Below are 23,665 nucleotides of genomic sequence, written 5' to 3' on the forward strand. Positions count from 1 at the left end.
GTTTCGAAATGAGACATTTAATTTACGTGCAATGCTTTTTTGTACCATTAATGATTTTCCAGCATATGGGAATTTGAGCGGTTACAGTGTTAAAGGCCATCGTGCATGCCCCATCTGTGAAGAAGACACAAGCTACATACAACTGAAACATGGAAGAAAAACAGTTTACACTAGGCATCGACGTTTTCTTAAACCTCATCATCCTTACCGACGATTGAAAAAAGCATTTAATGGAAGTCAAGAGCATGAAAATGCACCGGTACCGTTGACTGGTGACCAGATTTTCCAGCGGGTTCAACACCTAAATACAATATTTGGAAAGGTCCAAAAGAAAGACAAAAATAAGACTTGCATATGGAAGAAAAGGTCGATTTTGTTTGATCTTCCGTATTGGGTTGATCTAGATGTTAGACATTGTATTGATGTTATGCATGTGGAGAAAAATGTATGTGATAGTCTCATTGGGACGCTCCTTAACATTCACGGCAAGACAAAAGATGGTTTGAATACTCGTCAAGATCTAGCTGAGATGGGTATTCGAGCGTCGTTACATCCAAGGTCTGATGGTAGAAAAATATACTTGCCTCCAGCTTGTCATACTTTGTCCAGAAAGGAAAAGTTCAGTTTTTGTCAATGCCTACGACGGGTCAAAGTTCCACAAGGATACTCTTCAAATATTAAGAGCCTTGTGCATTTGAAGGATCTTAAGTTGGTAGGCTTAAAGTCTCATGATTGTCACGTCTTGATGCAACAATTGTTATCGGTGGCCATACGAGACATTTTGCCTAACAAAGTCAGGCTTGCCATAACTCGGCTGTGCTTTTTCTTCAATTCTATATGTAGCAAAGTTCTTGATCCTGTGAAGTTAGACGAACTGGAAAATGAGGCTGCTATTATATTGTGTGAGTTGGAGATGTATTTTCCGCCTGCATTCTTTGACATCATGGTTCACTTAATTATTCATCTAGTCAGAGAAATCAAATGTTGTGGTCCTGTTTATTTGCGGTGGATGTATCCGGTTGAGCGATACATGAAGATCTTAAAAGGGTATACCAAAAATCTACACCGTCCTGAAGCATCTATTGTTGAAAGGTACATTGCAGAAGAAGCCATTGAATTTTGTTCAGAGTACATTGAAAAAGCTAAACCTGTTGGGCTTCCCGAGTCTCGGCATGACGAAAGAGTAAGAGGTAAGGGTTCAAGAGGACTGCATGTCATCACTCCAAGTGTAGAAGATTTGCAACAAGCTCACTTGTATGTGTTGAATAATAGTAATGAAGTTTTGCCATACATAGTTCGTCATGAAAATTTAGTCAAACAAAGTAATCCAAAAATGTCGAAGAACTCAGTGTTGAAAAAACATAACAAGACTTTCCTAGATTGGTTTAAACACACAATCTTGGCTGATGATAATGCTTCTGAAATGTTGAGAAAGCTAGCAGATGGACCTAAAAGAAATGTTATAACTTGGCAAGGATATGATATAAACAAGTATTCCTTCTATACAAAAGCACAAGACCAAAAAAGTACAATGCAAAACAGTGGGGTTACCCTAAGGGCTGAATCTCAACACTTCGCTAGTGTACATGATGACAATCCTTGTGTAGCTTTCATCCCTTACTTTGGTTTCATTGAAGAAATTTGGGAGCTTAACTATGTCAAATTCACTGTCTGTGTTTTCAAATGTAAGTGGGTTGACAGTAATACCGGTGTGCGGACCGATGATGTGGGATTTACGTTGGTGGATCTTAACAAACTCGCATACCAGAATGATCCTTTCATTATGGCAGAACAAGCGAAACAAGTATTTTATGTCGAAGACCCTTGTGATCAAAGGTGGTCAGTGGTTTTACATGGAAAAACAATAGGTGTCAATGTTGAAGATGATTATTCATACATTGATACTTATGTTAGTCCTTTGTCCACACAATTGTCACCTAATGTCATCGGAGAAGAAACTGACGATGTTCATGCTAATCGTAATGATCACGATGAAGGAGAATTAATTAACATCGTCTAAATGTGTTCTTCACAGGATGCGCTTGAGGAGCAGGCCTCACAGGGTTCCTTTGTTACCCATGGACGTCATGATATACTGACTGCTGCCATTGGGCGACCAGAACACCCTGGTCGTGTGCGTGCTGTAGGAGCCGGTATAACCATCAAACAATACTTTGGATCAGCTTCAAGGACCTCCTCCATTGCTCCCGAATACCTGCAACAGTTGACGCAACAAATCAAGGACCAACTAGAGGATTCAATCACAGAAAAAGTCACTCGACGGCTAATGTTATCCTTCAGCCAAATGCAATCACAGGGACTCGCACTGCCTCCTGAACCTGATGTTGGTCCTTCAGCTGCTCGTGTCAGCACAAAGGAGAGTTGTGTTGATCCCTCAGGGAACGATCTAGACACCGGTGACTCATACAAATGTGGGTTGTATATTGAAGAATATCCTTCTCGCCTGGTTGCCCTGGGAAGAGTTTATGAGGGATCTACAACAATTCACAACATTCCTTTGCTGCATGATCAAGTTAAGGTTAGTGTTGAGGAGATTAGAGATGTAGATGCTCCCATTCCTGTACCCACTAAAGAGGTTAAGGTCGTGGGACAGGCTCTTAACACATTCCTTGCTTGGCCGACACATCTAGTCAAGCGTTTATCAGAACAGGTATTTTAGTGTCATTAAATGCTTATTTTTCCAATTAAAATGTTTACTGTGATTAAATTATGTCAATTAATTATGTTGGATAAACAGGGAGCTGTGAGACCCGCGAAACCTGCAGATAGGCCGGATGATGAGGTCGATGATCCGCTATATCTAATGACATTGACCATTCCACAGCTTTTTCTGAAGCCATTGCAGGTTATGTGGGATGCTACCTTGTTTGGCCTATTTAATGAAAACTTTCCCTTGTACATAAAGCATGAAGATCTGTCTGAAATTGCACATGGTGGTCAATGTCTCAGCATATCTGTTATACAGTTGTGGATTCTGTAAGTCAATTTAGATTATTGTTAGTTACCTAATTTATTGTTTTACCTTCATGCATAATTTACTTTGTGTTAACAATAATAGGCATATGACTGAGACAAGTATGCGAGCTGGGAATATCGATGTGTATGGATTCCTCGAGCCACAGTCTATCCAGAGATCTGGCCAATCACAATTTGAATCAGAAAATTACATTAAGAACTGGATGCAAAATTCAAAACGAGATGTGTACCTAGGAGCCTACTTGAATGGGTAACTTAAACTCAACAAATGAATTTAAATAATGTATAATAAGATAATAACATATATTGGTCTCCACTGCAGTGCACATTGGCAAATGGTCGTCATTTTGCCTAAGGAAAATGTTGTCATTTGGTTTTGTTCGTTGCATAATAAGCCAGACAACTACCTCAAAGGCATAATTAATAGGTCAGTGTTGTTTTTTAATATATTTGCATTAGCATTAGTCAGGTAAATCAAAATTTTAAATGTACAATAAGAATCTATGTTTGTATTCAATAGTGCTTTGAAAGGACTTGACGATACTCAACAAAGTAAATCCAAGACTCCTGCTAGGTGGATTGTTGTTAAAGTAAGTTATTTAAACAATATGTTTTCACTTATATTTTAGTATTGTGTAGACTAATTTGTACTGAACGTTGCATATCTAAATTTCATAATGTATTTAGTGTAATAGACAAAAAGGAAGCACTGAGTGTGGGTATTACGTCATGCATTGGATGTCAACTATAATCTTAGGAAATTTCCAGAATAATTGGGAAATGGTAATTTTTAATTCACCAAATTTCATATTATTATGATTGCTAATATATTATTAACTTATGTTTTATTATATCATGCAGTATTTCACTGATCCTAGACCATTGGAACCAGAAAGATTGAAGGCACTTCGCAACCAGTGGGCAAAGTACTATTTGAAAGTGAAAAATGAAACTTAGGATGTTTAGACAATCTTGTAATTGTAGTTTATATTTACTTACTTAATTTACAATTCATGTCTCAACATTAAATATGTTTTAAATTCATAGTAATTAGTAAATTTCTTATTGAATTTTCTGGTAAAAACTGTTTCAAAACAGAATGAAAATTATATGTTGTGTGGTCTGATTTTAAAATTTGCAGGTTATTTTTGGGATTTATTGAAAAAACAGACATCATGTTAAAAATAAATTTCTAAAACAACATCGGTCTTTAAAAAAACTGATGTGAAATGTTACTTACAACATCAGTTTTTTTAAAAACTGATGTTAAATGTCACCTACCTCAACATTTTTTAACATCGGTTTTTAAAAAAACTGATGTTGTAGGTGACATTTCACATCAGTTTTTAAAAAAACTGATGTGAAATGTCACTTACAACATCAGTTTTTTAAAAACCGATGTCATATATCACATTTAACATCGGTTATTTTAAAAACCGATGTTACATGTCACTAACAACATCAGTTTTTTAAAAATCGATGTTGATTTATAGATTTATAACTTTTTTTTCTTCATAATTCATATCATATAACATCGCCTATTTAAATAACCGATGTTAAATATCACTTACAACATCAGATTTTTAAAAAACTGATGTGAAATGTTACTTACAACATCAGTTTTTAAAAAACCGATGTCACATGTCACATTTAACATTGGTTATTTAAAAAACCGATGTTAAATGTCACTTACAACATCAGTTTTTTAAAAAACCGATGTTAAATGTTACTTACAACATTAAATGTCACTTACAACATCGGTTTTTTAAAAAACCGATGTTAAATGTCACTTACAACATCAGTTTTTTAAAAAACCGATGTTAATTTATAGATTTATAATTTTTTTTTTCATAATTCGTATCATATAACATCGCTTATTTAAATAACCGATGTTGTATTTATTAGTTAACATCGGTTTTGAAAAACCGATGTTAATGATACTACTTTCCACATCGGTACTTTCAACATCAATTAATAACCGATGTTGAAAGTCTTAAATAACCGATGTTAAAACCTTATTTTCTAGTAGTGATTACTGAACACTGCTTCCATTTAGATTAACTTTTCTCAAAAGAATCAGCAAAACTTTGATTTATTGTACAGCTTTTTTTTGGTGGAAATTTATTGTAGAACTTACTGAGCATTATTTTAAATTAGAGAATAAAGGACAAAATACTTATATTTACCTCATCTAAAAAAAAAGAATGTCCCAAACCTGCAAACACTCTTTGATCCAATTAGAATTTAAACTCGATAATACTTATGTTGTATATTAAAAAAAAAAAAAAAGTAACACAATTTTGTTTTCTAATTTTAAATGTATCTAAATGATCTAATTAATGATTAAAATTTTTTTCCCATAATATTAATGTGTGAAGTATCCATTAATTTTATAATAATATTTGTTGGAAACTTAATTGATCATTTTTAGGAAATTTTTTCTTTTTAATCATATTTTTAATTTCTATTCATCGGATTACAACTCAAGATCTTTCTTACGTGATTCGAGCTAAGTGTTATTTGAATCAATGACATGTTAATTTTTAATGGTTATATTTTTTCTTTATTTTAAATAAGTTAATATATATATTTATATATATTATGTTAAAACTTGAATTTTTCTTTTTTATGTAAATAATAAATAATCTTTACTGGTTTATTATTTGTATTTTATTTAATATTTTAATTTTGAACGATAAATTTTTAAATGAAAAAAATCATTTAAACACTGGTAAGTTGTAACTAATGAAAATGTAAGCATTGCTTGATTCAAGAAAATATTTTATTTTAGTTTTTCAATCACAAAGATAATTTTTACTATTTCTCATATAAATATTTTAAAACAGAAAATAAAATATAAATATGATGTAGCATGTAACATTTCTTATCTTTCATTATTAAACCTTTCAAAAAAATATTTCATTATTAAAACTCTTATATCTTCGTTAGGGTTCACATAATTTATAGATTTGAACTTTTTTATTGTTGAGTTATTTATAAGGACTATCACATTATTTCTGATGTCCATATTAGGCTCATAGGATAATATAGTCTTCCTTCAAATGAATTACATATTTTTTTTATCAAAAAATTGAAAATAAATATTAAAATATTTATAACAACTTACTCTTACATCTGAAAGGATAGATAAAACAAAAAAGTTAAGTATTATTGAGTTTGATAATGCTGGAAAGGTTGGCAAACAAATTCAAAGGGCATAAAAGCTTTGATTCACATAGATAATGCACCTTTTGTCAAGAGTCGATCTTTTGCAAACAACATTACAAAACACATTTGGCTGTATAAATGATATAAAATTAGTTAACACCATCTTGTCTGAGAAAATGGTCAACGTACAAGGTAATAGACTAATACTAGCATCTAGAAAAAGCAGCAGCTGAAGCTCTTCATTCACTTCGAACTCAGATTCATTTTGGATCTCTTTCTTATTTCTTTCAGGTGATAATTGACATTTATTTTGCGGTGTTAATTAGACACCGAACATCTTTTGTTTTTGGCAAGTAATGTTTGTTAGTATGTGTCCGGTTTATGGAGTACGGACTACTCTTAAGTTCGATGGTTTTTCTCTATGTTCTGTAGCTTGTGGAACTTAGCTTTAGGAGAATTTTGTTTGCTGAGAAAACCTTCCAGTTTCGTTTCAGAAACGAGTTAATTTGCAAGTTATGTGTTGCATGGCTTTTGGAAACATATATTGCTAAACGAATCTTGTTTATCATTTCAGAAAGCTGGCTCAGGAAAATAAAATGTTATTCCCGGAAATATGTTTACAATTTACATAAGCTATTGTGAATACCAACATGGTGTGACTTGGTTGATATATAACCTCGTCCCAGGATTCAATCCCAACATTTGTGTGTATGAAAAAACATGTATTGAGAGAGATCACTCCCTTAGATGTATCTTAGTAGCTCGAGGGATTAGCTCTCAGCTAAGGAATATCCTGGGTAACACTATCTAAATGTGCTTATGGTTTTAACCGAATATATGTTTCTTCTTATTTTCTCCTGAAATGTGATATTTTGAAACTTAATGTGTATTGTTATCTCACAATCGTTAAATATGAGTTATTTTTTATAATAAAAATATATTGAAAATATCATTAAAAATATTTATTTAATAATTATTTTTTACTTAAATGATAATAATTGATATTTTTATTATTTATGACTTGCAAATATAAAAATGATTAATTAAAAGAGAAAAAGATCGAAAAAATATAAAAAATATGAATAAGAAAGATTTTTAACATCAGACCCTAGTCCACTACAACACCTATAAGAAGGAAGACAATGAGTCACACAACACACATTAGGTCTATCCCATAGGAAAAATCATTTTTCCTTGTTATCAGGCATCTATCACCTTCTTCCATTCACCTCAATCCCGTAAAAGTCTCTCATAACAATGAGTAGCTAAACCCCTAGCTAGGGCTTGGCAGGCCTAAAAGCCAAGTAATGTATGATGTATTCACTATTTATCATTGCAATATCAGGTGTTTTCTTTTTTATTGTCTTTTCTGTTTATCTTTTCATGCATTATTTTATTCATCTGTGTATTTTGTTAGGGGTTAGACGCTCGAAAGACGGTAACTTCTAAGTAAGATTCAAAGAAAGTATGCATGCTTTAATTTTAAGAGTTAGACACTCGGAAGAAGATAACTTCTAATAGAACAAAAAGAAATGATTTAATAAGAAAGTCATTGTTAGACATAAAATGATAATTTTATGCACTTTATTTGTTGAATCTTTTCAAAGAGATTTGAGAGATAGATAAATAAAATAGGTTTGTCATCCAAGAGGAACCAGGGTAAATGAATAGATGTGGATATGATAAAATCACAAGAATTGATAAAGAAAAATCATAAAATTATACATCCTATGCAGATAAGGCAAGCTAGTCCCAACATCATCAAATTCTGATAACTTATCTTTTACTTTTCTTAACTTATCTTTTATAATTTTTATTTAAAAATTTTATCTTTTTAATTTTTTATTTTTATCTTTAAATGTTTATCTTATCTACTATGTTTTTTTTATCTTTTATTTTAAATTCTATTATTTTTAATTTGAGTTTGCATCACTCTAAGTACAAATAAACAAAGTCTGTGTGAATTCGTGGACTTCCTAATACTTTATTACTTATGATAATTAAATTTGGTGCACTTTGTAGTTCTCATTTTAATTCATGTTAACTTCAGTATTATCTTCTTTATCTCCAATTCTACATTGTTATTTATTTACTTATAATTTTTATATAGATGAAAGAAAGACTTTAATTATGGGAAATGGAGAGTCAACACATGATTCCCATGATGATTTTTTCCAGCAACCCCTTTCCTATGATGATTTTTTCCGGCAACCCCTTTCCTATGATGGATGTTCAGCAGATATTAGCCATCAATATCATCAACCCGCTTCCTATGATGGAAGTTCAGTGAATACTAGCCATCAATATCATCAACCCTCTACATATGCTGAGAGTTCGGTAAATACCAGACATCAACATAAGCAGCGACCCACATATATAGCAGACAATTTCAGTTCATTGGATCAGGTTTTTGCTGCTACTTTTGCTCATTGATTTAGGGAAGATAGTCATTATTAATCTTACCATTCTAAGGAAAACTTCTTTCTTGTACACAAGAGGAGGAATCCTCAATCAGATCTGTAGAAGAATTTAAGTTTGTTTGATTATAAGATTTCATGACAGTTTGTGTAAGATATTTGTTGATTAGTTGAACGCCACTGTGTATTAGGAATTTTCTTGAAGGTTTTTTAAGTTATGTCTAGATTATCTATTTATGGTCATACTAATAGTCATTGAATATGTTACACATCTTACAAATATAAATTTATTGATACCTGCTTTAGTTTCAGAAGAAATATGAACTTTGAAGGAACACGGTTCCATATGAAAAAGTTGGCATGGCCTGCACCCACACTTATAAAAGTTAATTGTATTGCTTTTAGGTCAATTTGATAAGAAAAAAGAAACTAATTAACTGACTATTGGTGAACTCAGTGGATGAGCTAGAGAGGTTGAAAACAATTATATTAATTTTGAAAAATGTTTATGGGGACCAACATTTCTCATAGCAGAAACAATGTACCTCCCCTTACTGAACTGGATTCACTGTTCTGTGTGGATTTTTAAAAATACTTAGCTTTAGCACATTATATTTCAGGTTGTTTCTGCTTTGAGAGAAGCTGGTCTGGAATCTTCAAATTTAATAATTGGCATTGACTTCACCAAGAACAATGAGTGGACAGGTTATTTCTTTTGAATATAAAATTAATATTGTACATACATATAAGTATGGAGAATGCAGAAAAGTCACACTTTGATATTTGTAGGCAAGCACTCCTTCAACCACAAAAGCCTTTATTTTATTGGAAACACTCCTAATCTGTATGAGCAAGCAATCTCTACAATTGGCCGTACTCTCTCTCTTCATTTGATGAAGATAATCTGATACCATGTTTTGGATTTGGTGATGGTGAGAAGCTGTTTTTGTTTTGCTTTTCAAAGAAATGTTATTTGTTTCTCTACTAACGATTTCATTTATATACTTCTGTAGCATCTACACATGATCAGAATGTGTTCAGCTTTTATCGTGATGAGCGCTATTGCCATGGTTTTGAGGAAGTACTTGCACGCTACCGAGAGATAGTGCCACACTTAAATTGGCAGGTTTAATATTATCATCTTTACTGGCTAAGTTTTACAGTTTTGTTACAAGTTTATACATCAAATATAGTTTACGACTTTGGAGAATAACCCCACTATAGTGATTGTCTAGAAATACTTGTATGGTGATGATTGGAAGATTCAAAATTATGTAATAATGCTTATAATTGGATCACAGATAAATACTTGTTGAAGACATGATAATTGATGTGCTGATCCAATCACCTACAAAACTTGTGAAAGCCTAGGGCTTCGTATGCAGTTCATATTCCCAATAACAAGTCTCGATGGGGCAAGTTTACGTGTGGTACAATTAGAAGAGACATAAAGATAATCACAATTTTTATTGCCCAACAACCAAGATTTTAGCAAAGTGCTAAATACATGTGGGTTTGGGTGGCCTAAATGGTTATGCCACACTTGGCTTTCATGTCTAACATTAGTACATGCAAAGGAAAGGATAGACAATTTGTGGAAAGAGAAATCAATAGAAGAAAGAGTTGTCTCACTTTAGGTCCCCACTCTATTATTTTCTTGGACATTAGATCCTTCACAACACAACCATCATGAGAAAAATTGACATCACAAATCTAATCAAACAATTGTGTAACAAAAATAAGATTTGTGGAAAGACTAGGGGACAAAAATATCAGTAAAAAATTTAGAAATATAACCAATGTTCATGTGATTTGAAGCTCTAGAATCAATATACCAAGGTTTAGATATAAAATTAGAATTACCTCAGTCCAAAAGTAGAAAATGCAGAGAATATCATCTGCCATACCATTTATGGAGTAAGCTGGACTAGAGATTGAGGCATGTTCGGTGCAAGATCTACAGGCACCGACAGAAAATATGAAAAGCAGCTCCTTTCTTCCTTTCCAGTCAGAGTAGGACAATTGGAGATATATTCATGCTGCTTCCATTAATTGCAGAATTTCTGTTGAGAATCCTATTTAGGGTCACAAAAGCTCTTTTAAGCAGCTGCCTAAAAGAGTTTTTGAAAACAAACTGATTATTTCTCTAAAATAAATTGTACATAAATGTTACTAAATTTCCCTTTTAAGTTGATGTATCTACTTTGTTTTCCTTTATTTTTTTTGCTGTTTTATCTCTATTTTAAGGATAGTCCTGCATTATATACCGATTTTTCTCTTAATGAATTTTTCTTTTAGTCTAAAAAGGTAGAAAATCCAAGGAGGGAGATGACTTTGGTATCCAAGCAATGATATCAAAATATAATTATGACAGTTATCTCCTTATCCATAGGTCCAACATCATTTGCCCCTGTAATCGACGCAGCAGTAGGCATTGTGGAAAGAAGTAACGGTCAATATCATGTTCTTGTCATTATTGCTGATGGACAGGTTTTACCTATTTATGCTATTCCATTATTATCTTTTCATGGCATTATTTAATTATCTTTTATGAATTTTCTTGTGTTTCTGGAATTTCATTTTTTATAGGTCACTAGAAATTCTGATACACCACATGGAAAGTTTAGTCCACAAGAAAAAGCAACTATTAACTTCATCATTGCTGCAAGGTAAAACAGTTTCTTTTGTATTCTTTTGCTACTGTTCTTGGTATCTGTCTTTAATGTGGAGCTATTCTGATTATCAGCCACTATCCCCTCAATTATTTTGGTTGGAGTTGGAGATGGACCATGGGATGATGCAGCACTTTGATGATAACATTACTCAGCGCTTATTTGACAACTTTCAGGTACTTGACTGATGTATGATCAAGTAAGTATGTGTTCAAGTTTGTGTGAGTTTGTAACTAGTGTTTAGTATTGTTTAAATGTTCGGGATTGGACGACAAAGGGGAAATAAATACTTATAAGTTATAATTAGACTCTGAAATCTTGATAACTGTTGTATATAACACTGATCTTATACCCCTCTCTGTGCCAATAATCTAGGTCAAATACAAATTATACAACTAATAAAAATGCCCTGCCCAACAACACTATGTACTGACACAATAAAAACAATAATACTCTTTTACATAGGATACGTTAATTATCTGACTCTTCCCCTCAAGATGAAGCTAAAACAAACAAATTTGTCTATCAAAGAAAATCGCAAAAACATACTTGACTACATGAGGGCTTGTAATGGGTTTCAGAAACGATATTTGTGAAATTCATATTTTAAATTACCACCTTTAATACTGAACCATTTATGATGTTATGAGTTTTTTATTATTAATAATAAAATAATGATATATTAGCTACTCTGGGTTCCTTCTTGCCCCATCAGTCATTTGCACTTGCTGCCCTTATGGAAATTCCAATTCAGTACCGGATAACCCAAAATCTACAAATTGCAAAGTAAGCAATGAAATACAGGTATGGTAATTCTAAATTGTAATCAAGGATTGCTGAATCTCATATTATTCTGATGCAGTGAAAATCCAACAAGTTATCAACATAAAAGGCCTCTTCCTTCCAGTTGCAGTAGAATCAGTATGTTACTCACTGAATCAGTAAGTTATAACTTTCACGTTTGAGGAAGTTGTACTTGTGTACTAGTAATGAAAACGAACACGTAAAACTGTGTCTTATTTATTTGCATTTTGTTTTTGATACAGACTTGCAAGGAGTGTGGTGTGACATTATCTTCATGCCCTATGTGCCGGCAAGAAATTACAACTCGCCTGAGACTATACACTTAGCTGCTAATATATGCTTTATATTGCCATTATTGCCTGTTGATAAAAAAAATTCCTTACATTTCAGATATAAGAAAATGTACAAAAAGGTTGTCATGTATAGTGTTTGTGTTTGAACAAAATGTTCATTGTCGTTGATTTGAAAGTGCTAAGAATATCTACCCCTTTATAATCAATTTTAGACTTCGTTATCTTTTCTTATGGTATGGTATTCATTATTTTTTAAGATGTTGTCTTCTTTATTAAGTATACTTTAATTTTTAAATAGTATTAAAAAGTATATTTTAATCTGATCTTAATTAGAGTATTGGGCAACCACTGGGATTCATCTTCAATACGAGTGCATCTTAATTAGAGTATGAATCCCAGATGTAACGTGCATGAACTGCAAGAAAACGGTACTGGGAGAAAGACATAAATATATGTGTCGAATGGGAAAAAATATTATTTATTACTCGTATTATTTATTGAAAGTACGATATCAAACACTTTTATTTTGATTAAATAAACTTATGAACTTGTTAAAATAATTTGTTCAACACACTCTTTCTATTATTTTCTCTGTTCAGTGTCCTCCATCTCCATGTACTCAAAATAAAAATTAAAATAAAAAATGAACAGATCATCACCGATAATATCGCCACTCACACCACCGCTTTCTTAGCCGTATTTTCATTCTGGGTGGGAGAGCGCGCTGTCATCAAACAATTGTTAAAGAGAGCTTATTAAAATTGTTGCTTAGCGCATATATATATATATATATATATATTACCTTTTTAACGGAATATATATTTAACTTAAAGTATTGGTAAAAAAAAATTCTTAATTTTTGTAGTTACTGTTTTATTATCCAGTATTATTTTATAAAAAAATATCATACTTTTAGGATTTAATTATATTTAGTTATTTAGTGAAATATTGTTAGGCTCCCCAATAAGTTTATCACATAGTTGATAGTTCTAGTTCATATCATATCCCTACTCGGATCCCCGAGACCAAATTTATTTTTCTTTTATTTTACAAAGTTAATAAAAAATCACATCGATACCGACTAGATAAGAATATACAGTTTAGAAAAACATTTTCATGTAGTATTGATTTTCATTAACAAGCAAAGACAAATCATAACAATAGGAAATCAGATTTCATTTCCTTTTTTTTTTTTTTTTTTCCTTCTTTCTAAGCTCTGTAGCCTCTTCTCTCACCACAACCCGCAGTGTAGTGTAAATTGGTTTAGGGATAGAATAGATCAATGAACTATAAAGGATACTGATCTACTCAATTACAACAGCCCCAAATAATGGAAAATGAAGGAGAAGAAAACAGCGCCAATTTCAATGGTATATAACAGAGAAAAAAGAAGAAGTAGACAAATAGAAACACAAGTGATAAGAGAGCGTTTATTTTATAATACATAGACGAAGGGAATATATTTTACATGAGGAGTGGAAAAAGGCATAAATTATAAAAAGAGATAAGTGATATCATTTGGAGGGGGATGAAATATTAAGGATTCTCTTGATCAACTCATGCTTCTTGTCTGGTCGAGAACCCGGAAGGTTGCTGAATGAACTTCTGGGATACGGGGCTACAGATGGGCCTTGACCCGACCCATTTCCATTTCCACCGCCGTTGTTATCACTCATACCTCAACCCCTGAGTGAATCACATCTCATCTCGCAACTCATTACTTATATATAGCTAAACCCTAACCCTTAGCTCATTGGCTTATTGTATCAAAACATTAATTTTACCTTATTTGTATTAAAAAATGATTAGCTGCCTGGAGTGGTTACGTGATGGAATCATCTTCTATAGTTGCATAAGAGCATCTTCGACCTAAAAAGTTTCCTATATAGGTTTTTTAATTATCTTTTTGTGGTTCCCACATAATTTTTTGTGATTTTCATAGTGTTATGTTACTCATAAGAAACTCATATAAAATTTTACTCAAATGTAAGAAATTGTAAGAAATAACAAGAAATCTAAATATTTAAATTATTTTATTATAATTTAATCATTATTCCAATAAAATAATTAATTCATTTTTCAGTTTTTATGTATACAAATAATAAATATGAATAAATGGAAGAAAATCCTTGTGGTGGATTTTGAGAATTTTCACTAGTAAGAGGTGGTGGTGGACACATAACATATTGCGGTGGATTCTGAAAATTTTCACTGCTATGGGGTGGTCGATACATAACATATTGTGGTGGATTTTGAGAATTTTCATTAATAGGGAGTGATTGATTTTGCAAATAACTATAGTAACATTGATAATTATACTGGTTGGGATCCATTTCAAGGAGAATAAAAAAAATTGACACTTGATAGCAACAACAACAAATAAAATTAACAGTACAAAACTTGTAAAAATATGGTGTACCGTGCATAAATGTATAGTGAATAATCAAACTGAAAACATTTCCATAGCACGTTCATTTCTGCACTTCAATGGTATTATTTTTAGATCAACGATCAATGGCAACAGTAACATTTCCATCAACAGTCAAAATCTTTCTTCATTAATTACCTCAATTGCTCAATAGTTCATATTCATCATCATTAATAAGATGGACGGTCCAGATCGTCTCACCTCATTACCTAAAATGCTACTTACTACTTTTCTTCTTTTCTCGATAACTTTGTTCTCTCTCTCCAGCACGTCTTTTCTTCTTTTCTCCATAAGCTTCCCCCTCTCCTCCTCTCTATCTTCTTCATCTCCTTCTCTCTATTTTCTTCCTTTCCTCCATGGCTACATTCGTCAACACCTCCGGCCACCACTGCAACACCTTCGCCTGGCCTCACCTTCACTTCGCGTCTCCACCTCTGGCCATGGTAGTCTCGCGTCACCTTCGCTGGCGTCAACAATGAAGCACATGGTCGAGTCTCCAGCCATGGTCCGGCCATGGTCGCATCTTGGGTCTCCATTACGGTTGCATGTCGCATCTCCAACCATGGTCGCATCTCGTGTCTCCTGCCATGGTCTCGTTTCCGTCATGGTGCGTTTGCCTTCACCTTGATTGCGTTTGGTTTTCCCCTCTTTTCCTTTTACTGTTTTGCTTAAATCTGGATTTAAATCACTTTTTTTTTTCAAATTTTATGATTTTTGGGATTTATTATGGTTGTTCAACGAGTATATTTGTTCCATGTTCTTCCCTTGACAATTTTATTTTCTCTCGTGTTGAAGTTGAGAAAATCAATTTTTTATTGTTTAGATAGTTATTAAGTCTCGGAAACTTATTTTTTTAATTGTTAGGTATAGTTTCTTATATAAAAAATTATTTTCAACCATGAAGGAACTAAGTTCATATTATTTTAAGGTCTTAACCATTACTTTACTGGTGTACCTCAAAACAAACTAAGTTCATATTAGAAATTCGCCTTAAACAATGAAACTATTTTGGAATATTTTTAAGGGTAGGACACACTTTTTCACATAAGGTATCCCATCCCTTCCTTCTCCAATTATCGTTCTCACTTTGACCAGTGTTTGTTGTGGCCAAAGATGATTTTGGATGGTGGCGTCATGATCAATTGTCTCCTGCTCCAGGAAGAATAACCTCTTTTTCTTATTTTTCACTATGGGGGCAGATCCAGAAAGGATTAATTGTTATTGTTATTTACAACTATTAATCAAGATAATTGTTCCTATTTTATACATTTTCTTGGACTATTTTATCTTCTAATTAATTCTAAAAACTATCTTTAAATTAAATAATTATTAAAAAAATATCAAATGTGACAGTTATTTATATTTTTTAATTATTTTAATTTACGCGTAGTGTCAGTTTCCAACTAGTTATTATAAAAAATATAATTACTTATAAATTAATAATTTTTTTAAAAAATATAGAATTCTAAAATGTTAATAGCCAATTTCACATTGTGCAAAACACTTTCATAATTTTATTTATAGTATAATAAAAATGAATATCTACATTAACTATATTTTTATTTAAAAAATAATATCAGTTATGTTCTAAAAATATATCAAAACAAAATAGATTATGTTACTAATCAAATTATCTAACTTTCTTATCGCTATTATACAAAAAAAAAGGAAATGATTATTAAAAAAAGAAAATAAATAATACATGAATTATTTTTTCTAAAGCCCGAAAGTATACAAAAGTTTTACAGCTATACAAGCTAACTTCAGACATTGGGCCAGGAAGTTCACTTGGCCTAACATAATATTGGATATTGCTATTTGTCATGGGAGAGAGAACAAAAGAAGGAAGCTGCAAAACATTGCGGATGAGGATGACAACGAAACGCCATTGAAACAACAGCAACCAAAAGCCACAATGGCAACGGCGCCGTTAAATAACCATATCTGTCGCCTTGGCCGAAGCTTATGCAGAACGCTCTTTCTTACTTCCTCCCCCGCTCTTCGGAGCTCTCCTCACGTCACATTCCGCCGCCGAATCTCCTTCTCCTCTTTTCCCCGGCGTTTCTCCGCCAGCTCCACCTCCCGAGGTACGCGAACTGCGCTTATTTGGCGTCAGATTTTACTGTTGGAAACTGAAATTGTTTACTTACTTGGGGCTTTGCAGAGGTGGAATATGAATTGGGATTGGATGAGAAGTATGATGTGATTGTAGTTGGAGGAGGGCACGCAGGGTGCGAAGCCGCTCTTGCCTCTGCACGTTTGGGGGCAAGGACTCTTCTTCTTACTCTCAACATTGACCGAATTGCGTGGCAGCCTTGCAATCCAGCTGTTGGTGGCCCTGCAAAGTCCCAGCTTGTTCATGAAGTCGATGCCCTAGGCGGGGAAATAGGGAAGATTGCTGATAGATGTTACTTACAGAAGCGTGTACTCAATGTCTCAAGAGGTCCCGCAGTTCGTGCATTACGTGCTCAGACTGATAAAAGGGACTATGCCTTGCAAATGAAAACTGTTGTAGAAAGGCAAGTTCAGACTTAATAATGTTATATGCATTTGTCATGTAAGGGATGATGCAGTGGTGCAAGGCTCCTCTGTGTTCACATGAGTGGAAACCATCTATTTAGCCGGAAAATCCATGTTCGATTTTTACTTTGTGCAAAATTCTCTTGGGCCAACAGCAATCACGCACAATGAGTCTCTGACCCAGTGGGTTGGGGGACAGCAGCAATCATGCACAGTGAGTCTCTGACCCAGTGGGTTTGGAGACACTAACCCGGGACAATATATATATATATATATATATATATATATATATATATATATATATATATATATATATATATGCATTTGCCATGTTTGTTACTTCCCATCATGTATTGTTTGTTTGGAACTTTTTTTTTTTTGCAGCACACCAAACCTTTCTATTCGAGAGGCTATGGTCACAGATATTTTACTAGGGAAGAATGATAATGTGGAAGGTGTTTCTACTTTCTTTGGAATGAAATTCTATGCTCCGTCTGTTATTCTCACCACAGGGACTTTTATGAGGGGTAAAATTTGGGTCGGTAGAACTTCTATGCCTGCAGGAAGAGCTGGCGAGTCTGCTTCACTTGGATTAACAGAAAACTTACAACAACTTGGTTTTGAAACTGATCGATTGAAAACTGGAACCCCTGCCCGAGTGGACATTCGCACTGTAAATTTCTCAGGATTAGAACCACAGTATGGAGATGAAGAGGTTTGTCCATCTAAACCTATATAAGTAGGTTCATTAGATTCAAATCAGGCTTTTGGTGTGTAGTTTGCAAATGGTTGTCTGGTTTCATTCCAAGTGTCACTTCTGATTATGTTAGTCTGTTAGTAATCTTGATACAACTTAAAGACCTTAGTAATTTGCTACTTGGAGAATTATGTCTACCAGCCATCAGTTGGGCAAGGTCCAAGATGTTTATTAAGTTAATTCACTTGATAATTATATTTAGCATAGATAGCTATGTAATACTTTTAGTGCTGACAGTTCAAACAATTTATGACAATAGATAAAAATAGAATTTTACTTTTCCTCCAGTGCTGAATGATAATGATAATGCTGAGTTTCCAACTGCTTGTAAGTTGTAATCTGTAATTAAAAGCATTTACTCTAACAAAAAGATAGTGTTTCCCCGAGTTATCTTCATAATTGGCAGGTTGGCTGGTTTAGTTTTGATCCTGAGGTCCATATTGAAAGAGAGCAGATGTGCTGCTACCTAACTCGTACTACAAGTACAACTCATCAGATAATACAAGAGAACTTACACGAGACTCCCACTTATGGAGGATGGGTTGAAGCCAAAGGACCTAGATACTGTCCCTCAATAGAAGATAAGGTGTGTTTCAAAAAAGCTACCTTGGTTTTCTTCATATCAGTTTAATATGTGTATGTACCTGATTAACTATAGTTACCATTTCATTCCATACTCAGATTGAACCTGAACCATTTAGAAAAAGGGGTCTGAAACATCAGATAAACTATATTGGAATCATTTGTATTATTTTATGATGTGATATATTGTTCACTTTCAGATTGTAAGATTCCAAGATAAAGAGTCTCATCAAATATTTCTTGAACCTGAGGGTCGAAATGTGCCTGAGCTCTATGTGCAGGTAAGTTATATATACTTATGTATTCTTTATCCCTCCTTTCTGTAATCTGAATAAAACTTGACATTTCTTTTGCAAGCCAGGGGGGAGGGGATTGGGTTTGTGGGTGTTTGAATACAATGATGTGATGAAGATCCATAAAATAAATTAACAATCTGATACATTTGTTTCAGAAAATTAGTAGTGAGCTGAACCCTAAAATTCCACTTACAAAAGATTGAAATGCATATGGTTAACGCATTCTATCTTATAGGGGTTCTCAACAGGTTTGCCAGAGAGACTACAATTACCTTTGCTGAGAACTTTACCTGGACTTGAGAACTGTTCAATGTTAAGGCCTGCATATGCTGTGGAGTATGATTATTTACCTGCTCATCAATGTGCTAGGTCTCTAATGACAAAGAAAATACAAGGATTGTTCTTCTCTGGTCAGATAAATGGAACTACAGGCTATGAAGAAGCTGCGGCCCAGGTATTATTTTAAAGTTCATTTGTACTATTAAATCTAATACTTTTGTTTTTTTTTGGTGTTGTGACTTGCGAGTTGTATCATGGGTAGTTGACTCTTCATGGCTATTTGGGCTTCCTGCTAATCTAGCAAGCTTTCTTCCTGTTTACAATTCCTTTAGGGTATTATTTCTGGTATCAATGCTGCTAGACATGCAGACGGTAAGCCAGTTATTGTTCTTGAGAGGGAGAGCAGTTATATAGGAACATTAATTGATGATCTAGTAACCAAGGACCTGCGAGAGCCTTACCGCGTGTTAACCAGGTAAACTAACCAAGATAACATTTCTGCTCATAGATGCATATATGCTGCTTCATCCTGTTACTCCTTATTCCTTTCTTGTTATTTAAATTGAAATTTGTCTTCCTCATGTTAGCCGCTCAGAGCATCGGTTACTCTTGAGATCTGACAATGCTGATAGCCGTCTCACACCTTTAGGTCGTGAAATTGGATTGATTGATGATAGACGCTGGAAACTGTACCAGGATAAGCAAGCTCGGATTTCTGAGGAAAAGAAGCGACTGAAAAGTGTCAGGATATCAGGTTTGTTTGTCTACTATGCTTGTGTAGTAACTCATTCTTGGGAGCTGTTTCTTTAAAAAGTACCGAAAGAAAGTTTATCCTTTTGGGGAAAACAGGATGGCAATAACTGCACATAATAACAAAGTCATTTAAATGTTGATGCTTCTCAAGTCAAATAAAATTGTTGCATTAACATGAGGATGGTTGCCTGTAAAATAAACTTATCCTCACCTCCCTCCACCCCCTTCGTTTTCCTTATGATCTTTAGCTAACAAAAGTAATACCGACGATAGAATAATATAGTGAGTGTTGAAAAATTGGGAGCTTTGAATCTTCAGTCATCTGCACTTTATACGGTCACAAAATATGTTACATAAGGATTACAATGTAAACTACTGTTTAATATAGTCTGGTAGATAATTCACGCTAGTGTTAAATAAAAGTCTAAACTATTTTGTGATTACTATTATCCATTCTCTTGGCAAAAATGTGTTTTATATATAGTAGGAGTCTGTTATTATATTTATACCGATCTTCCAACGTTGCACTCTTCCCTTCAAATACATATTCTGCTGTAGATTTATAGAAATTTTATTTGACTAATTATCAATTATTGCTACTCTCCTCAATTTTCTCATCAGGAGGGGATTTGGCTGCTGAAGTCACTAATCTGTCTGGTCAGCCAGTGAAGGACTTTTCAACATTAGAAAGTCTTCTTAAGAAACCACACATACAATATGAAATTCTAGACAAGCATGATTTCGGTGACAAAAGCTTATCAAGAATGGAGAAAGAATGTGTTGAGATTGATATAAAGTATGAAGGTTTCATCTTGCGTCAGCAAAGCCAACTTCAACAGGTATTTGTTACACTTTGTCAATGAGAAAAAGTGAATCTGTTTTTGCTGTGTCAACATGACAACCCTAAATCATTTTAATTTTTACACATTTTAGCATTTCAGTTTTCAGCTGTGTATTTAACGTGAAATCTCATTGTTGTGATGGATTTACCTATAGCTGGTTGCAAAACAACATAGACCACTTCCTGAAGACTTGGATTACTATGCAATGACAACATTGTCTCTTGAAGCTCGCGAAAAACTTTCCAAGGTTTGTACGTTATAAATTTATAAAATAGATATTTGGTTCATTACATCCGTCACAAGTTCAATGTACAAATTTAGTAATAATGGGCAAAAAATAATGAGATATTACGGGAATAAATATTTGTGTCAATCAACTCTTCAAGTACTATTCAATCAAAATATTACTACTGATATTGAATTCATAAAAGGACCCGTCTTCCCCCAAAACAGCATCTACGGCAGAGTAACCGATAAGATTTAATATTGCACCATCAAACTAAAGTCAGGATCTTACTAACATGTCCTCTAAGGATACGGATTAAGGAGCAACTTTTCTTTTGTTACATCAAGGAAAGTTTAGTACACTTTATTCAATTATAATACTTAAAAAATTAAGTATTAAATGATGTTTATATATATATATATATATATACAGACACACTTTTCGTTGCGTGTAGTACAATAGTGCTATGAAATATGTTATTTCAATGATTTCAGGTTAGGCCTCAAACCATTGGCCAGGCAAGCAGAGTAGGTGGGGTGAGCCCTGCTGATATCACTGCTCTAGTCATTGTGCTCGAAGCCAGACGGAGGAAAGCTCAAGAACTGAGGAAGTACAAAATGATGAATGCCGTTCGAGCAAATACCCAAGATGACGTGCCTGAAGTTTCTTTGACTGAAAAAGTCAGCTCTGGATAAAGCTTCCATGTCACTTTGATACCTGACCATTCTATCAATTTTTGGTATTTAGTGTGCCACATTATGTATATGTGGTGTAAAGGCTACAAAATCTTAGTGTCATAGATAAATAGATTATTAGAAAGGATTGGAGGGAAACGAATAGAAACTAACTTTTTTTTCCTTCATTTGACAATTTTATCAAATTGATGATAAAAATTAAATAAATTGTAAAGTTTTAAATAGAATTAGTTGTTGATTGATATAAATGTCAGTTTTTGCTAAAAGTAGCAAATACTTTTAGTTTTTTTTTTTAATAATTTTACATGATTTGGATTTGGGGTCCTTTCAACTTTCAAGGTATAGGTCTCAATGTTCTCCATTCATTTAGATTTTAATCATTGTAAATTTGCTCGGTATTTATTGAAGTATCAGTCCTTATTATTTTAAATTATTGAAGTATTGGTCATTCAGAGTATGCACGAGTGAAAATGTGAGGCTGTATAATTAAAAAATTAAAGTAGAACCACAATGTACATGGAATGAAATTATAGGAAAAATATTGTTTATTTTAACCTTTTATTAACCAGCTCTCGGGGATGGGGGAATCAACGTGGGAACTGATGCTATCTCAGTATCTTGGACAAATTGGAGGAGAAAATTACTTCCATATGTTAATATATAATCTACGTCGGTGCAATAAGAAACAACAAACAAAAAACAGGTAGGGGAATAAATAATAGTAATAATATTGACGTGTACTAATAAGGTAATGTCCTATACCTGGGGTCAATTTTGGGAATTTTGCATGCATGAGCACGACTTCTATAATGTGTATTAGTAGCATGTGTCATCAAACCAAACCATCTCTAACCTAAACTTGAATAACCATAATTGGAAGCCGCTTCCCTCTCTTTTTCTCTGTCTTTGTGGGTGTGTTTGTTCTATCGTTATCCCCATTTTAGGTTAACAAACTTATGAACATGCCTTCTTCCATTTGAGAGATTTCCCATTTTCAGGCTTCCTTTCAACTGCTACACCAGAAGAAATTAATTAGAACTCGGCATCTTCTCACCGGCCCCATGCTAGGCCAACATCAACCCCCTCTTCATTGCTTAAAATGGATGAAGATAAAGATAAGGAAATCCTGAATAATATTTGATCATTATTTCTACACACAAATGCCTGTGTCTGATCCTAGTTCAGGGCGCACGTTCATATGGATCATAGCTGGTCTTTTGTTCATCTCTGTAGCCGCAGGAGGGGCATGCCTTGTGGCATACCTTCTCCTTCCTGAATCAGAAACATCAACATCTTGGATACCCGAAATTGGGGTGGGATTGGTTAGCCTACCATGGCTGTTTTGGTTGCTCACTTTCATATACAGAATCCTCTCAAGGATTTTTGGATGTAGAGTTAGTTTTGGTGGAGGAAGTGTAGGAAATTGGGTTCCTGCTGCAAAGGCAGATGTGGAGGTTGCAGTTGCATCTCATGCAAAAGGTGGAGATCAGTTGAATAGGGCATCATCTTTTGCTTCACACGAAAGTGAAATGGCATTGGCAAAATCTATGGCAACATGATGGATTGCATGGCTCAGTCTTGATGGCCTTTACCTTTTTTATTTCACATTTTGTTTATGTTCTCTTTTGGGTTGCCCTATGATACACATCTATCATGCATCTTCATGATGGCTCCATGCATGCATCTGCACCTCATGAGAATATATATAGCCAATGTTGGAATACGAGAGGGACGCATGCATGTCCTATGCATATTCGATGACAGAATACAAGTTGGTTTTCACTGTAACCTTTTTTTTTTTTTTGTGTTTGTATAGCTTATAGGAGAGTTTTGACATGGGTTTGTATAAAGAAATGTAAATTTGATGAATCAACGAGAATCTCATTTTGGCTTCGTATTTTGTAGATTTTTCCCCCTTCTTTGAGATACGTAGTTA

At 33.6% G+C, this 23,665-nt stretch overlaps 3 protein-coding genes, 1 long non-coding RNA gene and 1 pseudogene across 4 annotated transcripts; all 5 read left to right on the forward strand.

Annotated features, from left to right (window-relative positions):
- The first annotated feature begins 1,612 nt into the window (after nucleotides 1-1,612).
- LOC114424703 lies at nucleotides 1,613-3,636 on the forward strand. The gene is made up of 4 exons (XM_028391553.1): nucleotides 1,613-2,671; nucleotides 2,759-2,997; nucleotides 3,080-3,142; nucleotides 3,627-3,636. The coding sequence occupies exons 1-4, from the start codon at nucleotides 2,021-2,023 to the stop codon at nucleotides 3,634-3,636; spliced, it is 963 nt and encodes a 320-aa protein (XP_028247354.1). The 5' UTR covers nucleotides 1,613-2,020.
- An 83-nt stretch (nucleotides 3,637-3,719) lies between these two features.
- On the forward strand, nucleotides 3,720-4,081 carry LOC114421853. The gene is made up of 2 exons (XR_003668584.1): nucleotides 3,720-3,780; nucleotides 3,859-4,081. It is a non-coding gene; the product is annotated as an uncharacterized LOC114421853 (long non-coding RNA).
- Nucleotides 4,082-8,261: 4,180 nt separating this feature from the next.
- LOC114424458 lies at nucleotides 8,262-12,582 on the forward strand (annotated as a pseudogene).
- A 3,979-nt stretch (nucleotides 12,583-16,561) lies between these two features.
- Nucleotides 16,562-22,067, forward strand: LOC114420925 (tRNA uridine 5-carboxymethylaminomethyl modification enzyme MnmG-like). Its single transcript, XM_028386633.1, has 11 exons — nucleotides 16,562-16,866; nucleotides 16,944-17,298; nucleotides 17,684-18,014; nucleotides 18,463-18,642; nucleotides 18,839-18,919; nucleotides 19,170-19,388; nucleotides 19,546-19,688; nucleotides 19,801-19,967; nucleotides 20,588-20,805; nucleotides 20,963-21,055; nucleotides 21,529-22,067. The coding sequence occupies exons 1-11, from the start codon at nucleotides 16,695-16,697 to the stop codon at nucleotides 21,727-21,729; spliced, it is 2,160 nt and encodes a 719-aa protein (XP_028242434.1). The 5' UTR covers nucleotides 16,562-16,694; the 3' UTR covers nucleotides 21,730-22,067.
- Nucleotides 22,068-22,889: 822 nt separating this feature from the next.
- On the forward strand, nucleotides 22,890-23,288 carry LOC114424704. The gene has a single exon (XM_028391554.1). It carries the CDS (start codon nucleotides 22,890-22,892, stop codon nucleotides 23,286-23,288), a length of 399 nt encoding a protein of 132 aa, XP_028247355.1.
- The last annotated feature ends 377 nt before the right edge of the window (nucleotides 23,289-23,665 follow it).

The sequence above is a fragment of the Glycine soja genome, chromosome 8 (assembly GCF_004193775.1).
Source record: "Glycine soja cultivar W05 chromosome 8, ASM419377v2, whole genome shotgun sequence".
In the NCBI taxonomy this organism is placed as follows: domain Eukaryota; kingdom Viridiplantae; phylum Streptophyta; class Magnoliopsida; order Fabales; family Fabaceae; genus Glycine; species Glycine soja.

Coding starts and splice junctions, on each gene's coding strand:
- LOC114424703 (XM_028391553.1), top strand. CDS start 2,021: ATGTGTTCTTCACAGGATGCGCTTGAGGAGCAGGCCTCACAGGGTTCC. Junction 2,672..2,758: donor TCAAGCGTTTATCAGAACAG/GTATTTTAGTGT, acceptor TTGGATAAACAG/GGAGCTGTGAGACCCGCGAA. Junction 2,998..3,079: donor GTTATACAGTTGTGGATTCT/GTAAGTCAATTT, acceptor TAACAATAATAG/GCATATGACTGAGACAAGTA.
- LOC114420925 (XM_028386633.1), top strand. CDS start 16,695: ATGGCAACGGCGCCGTTAAATAACCATATCTGTCGCCTTGGCCGAAGC. Junction 16,867..16,943: donor CGCCAGCTCCACCTCCCGAG/GTACGCGAACTG, acceptor GGGGCTTTGCAG/AGGTGGAATATGAATTGGGA. Junction 19,389..19,545: donor ATGAAGAAGCTGCGGCCCAG/GTATTATTTTAA, acceptor CAATTCCTTTAG/GGTATTATTTCTGGTATCAA.
- LOC114424704 (XM_028391554.1), top strand. CDS start 22,890: ATGCCTGTGTCTGATCCTAGTTCAGGGCGCACGTTCATATGGATCATA.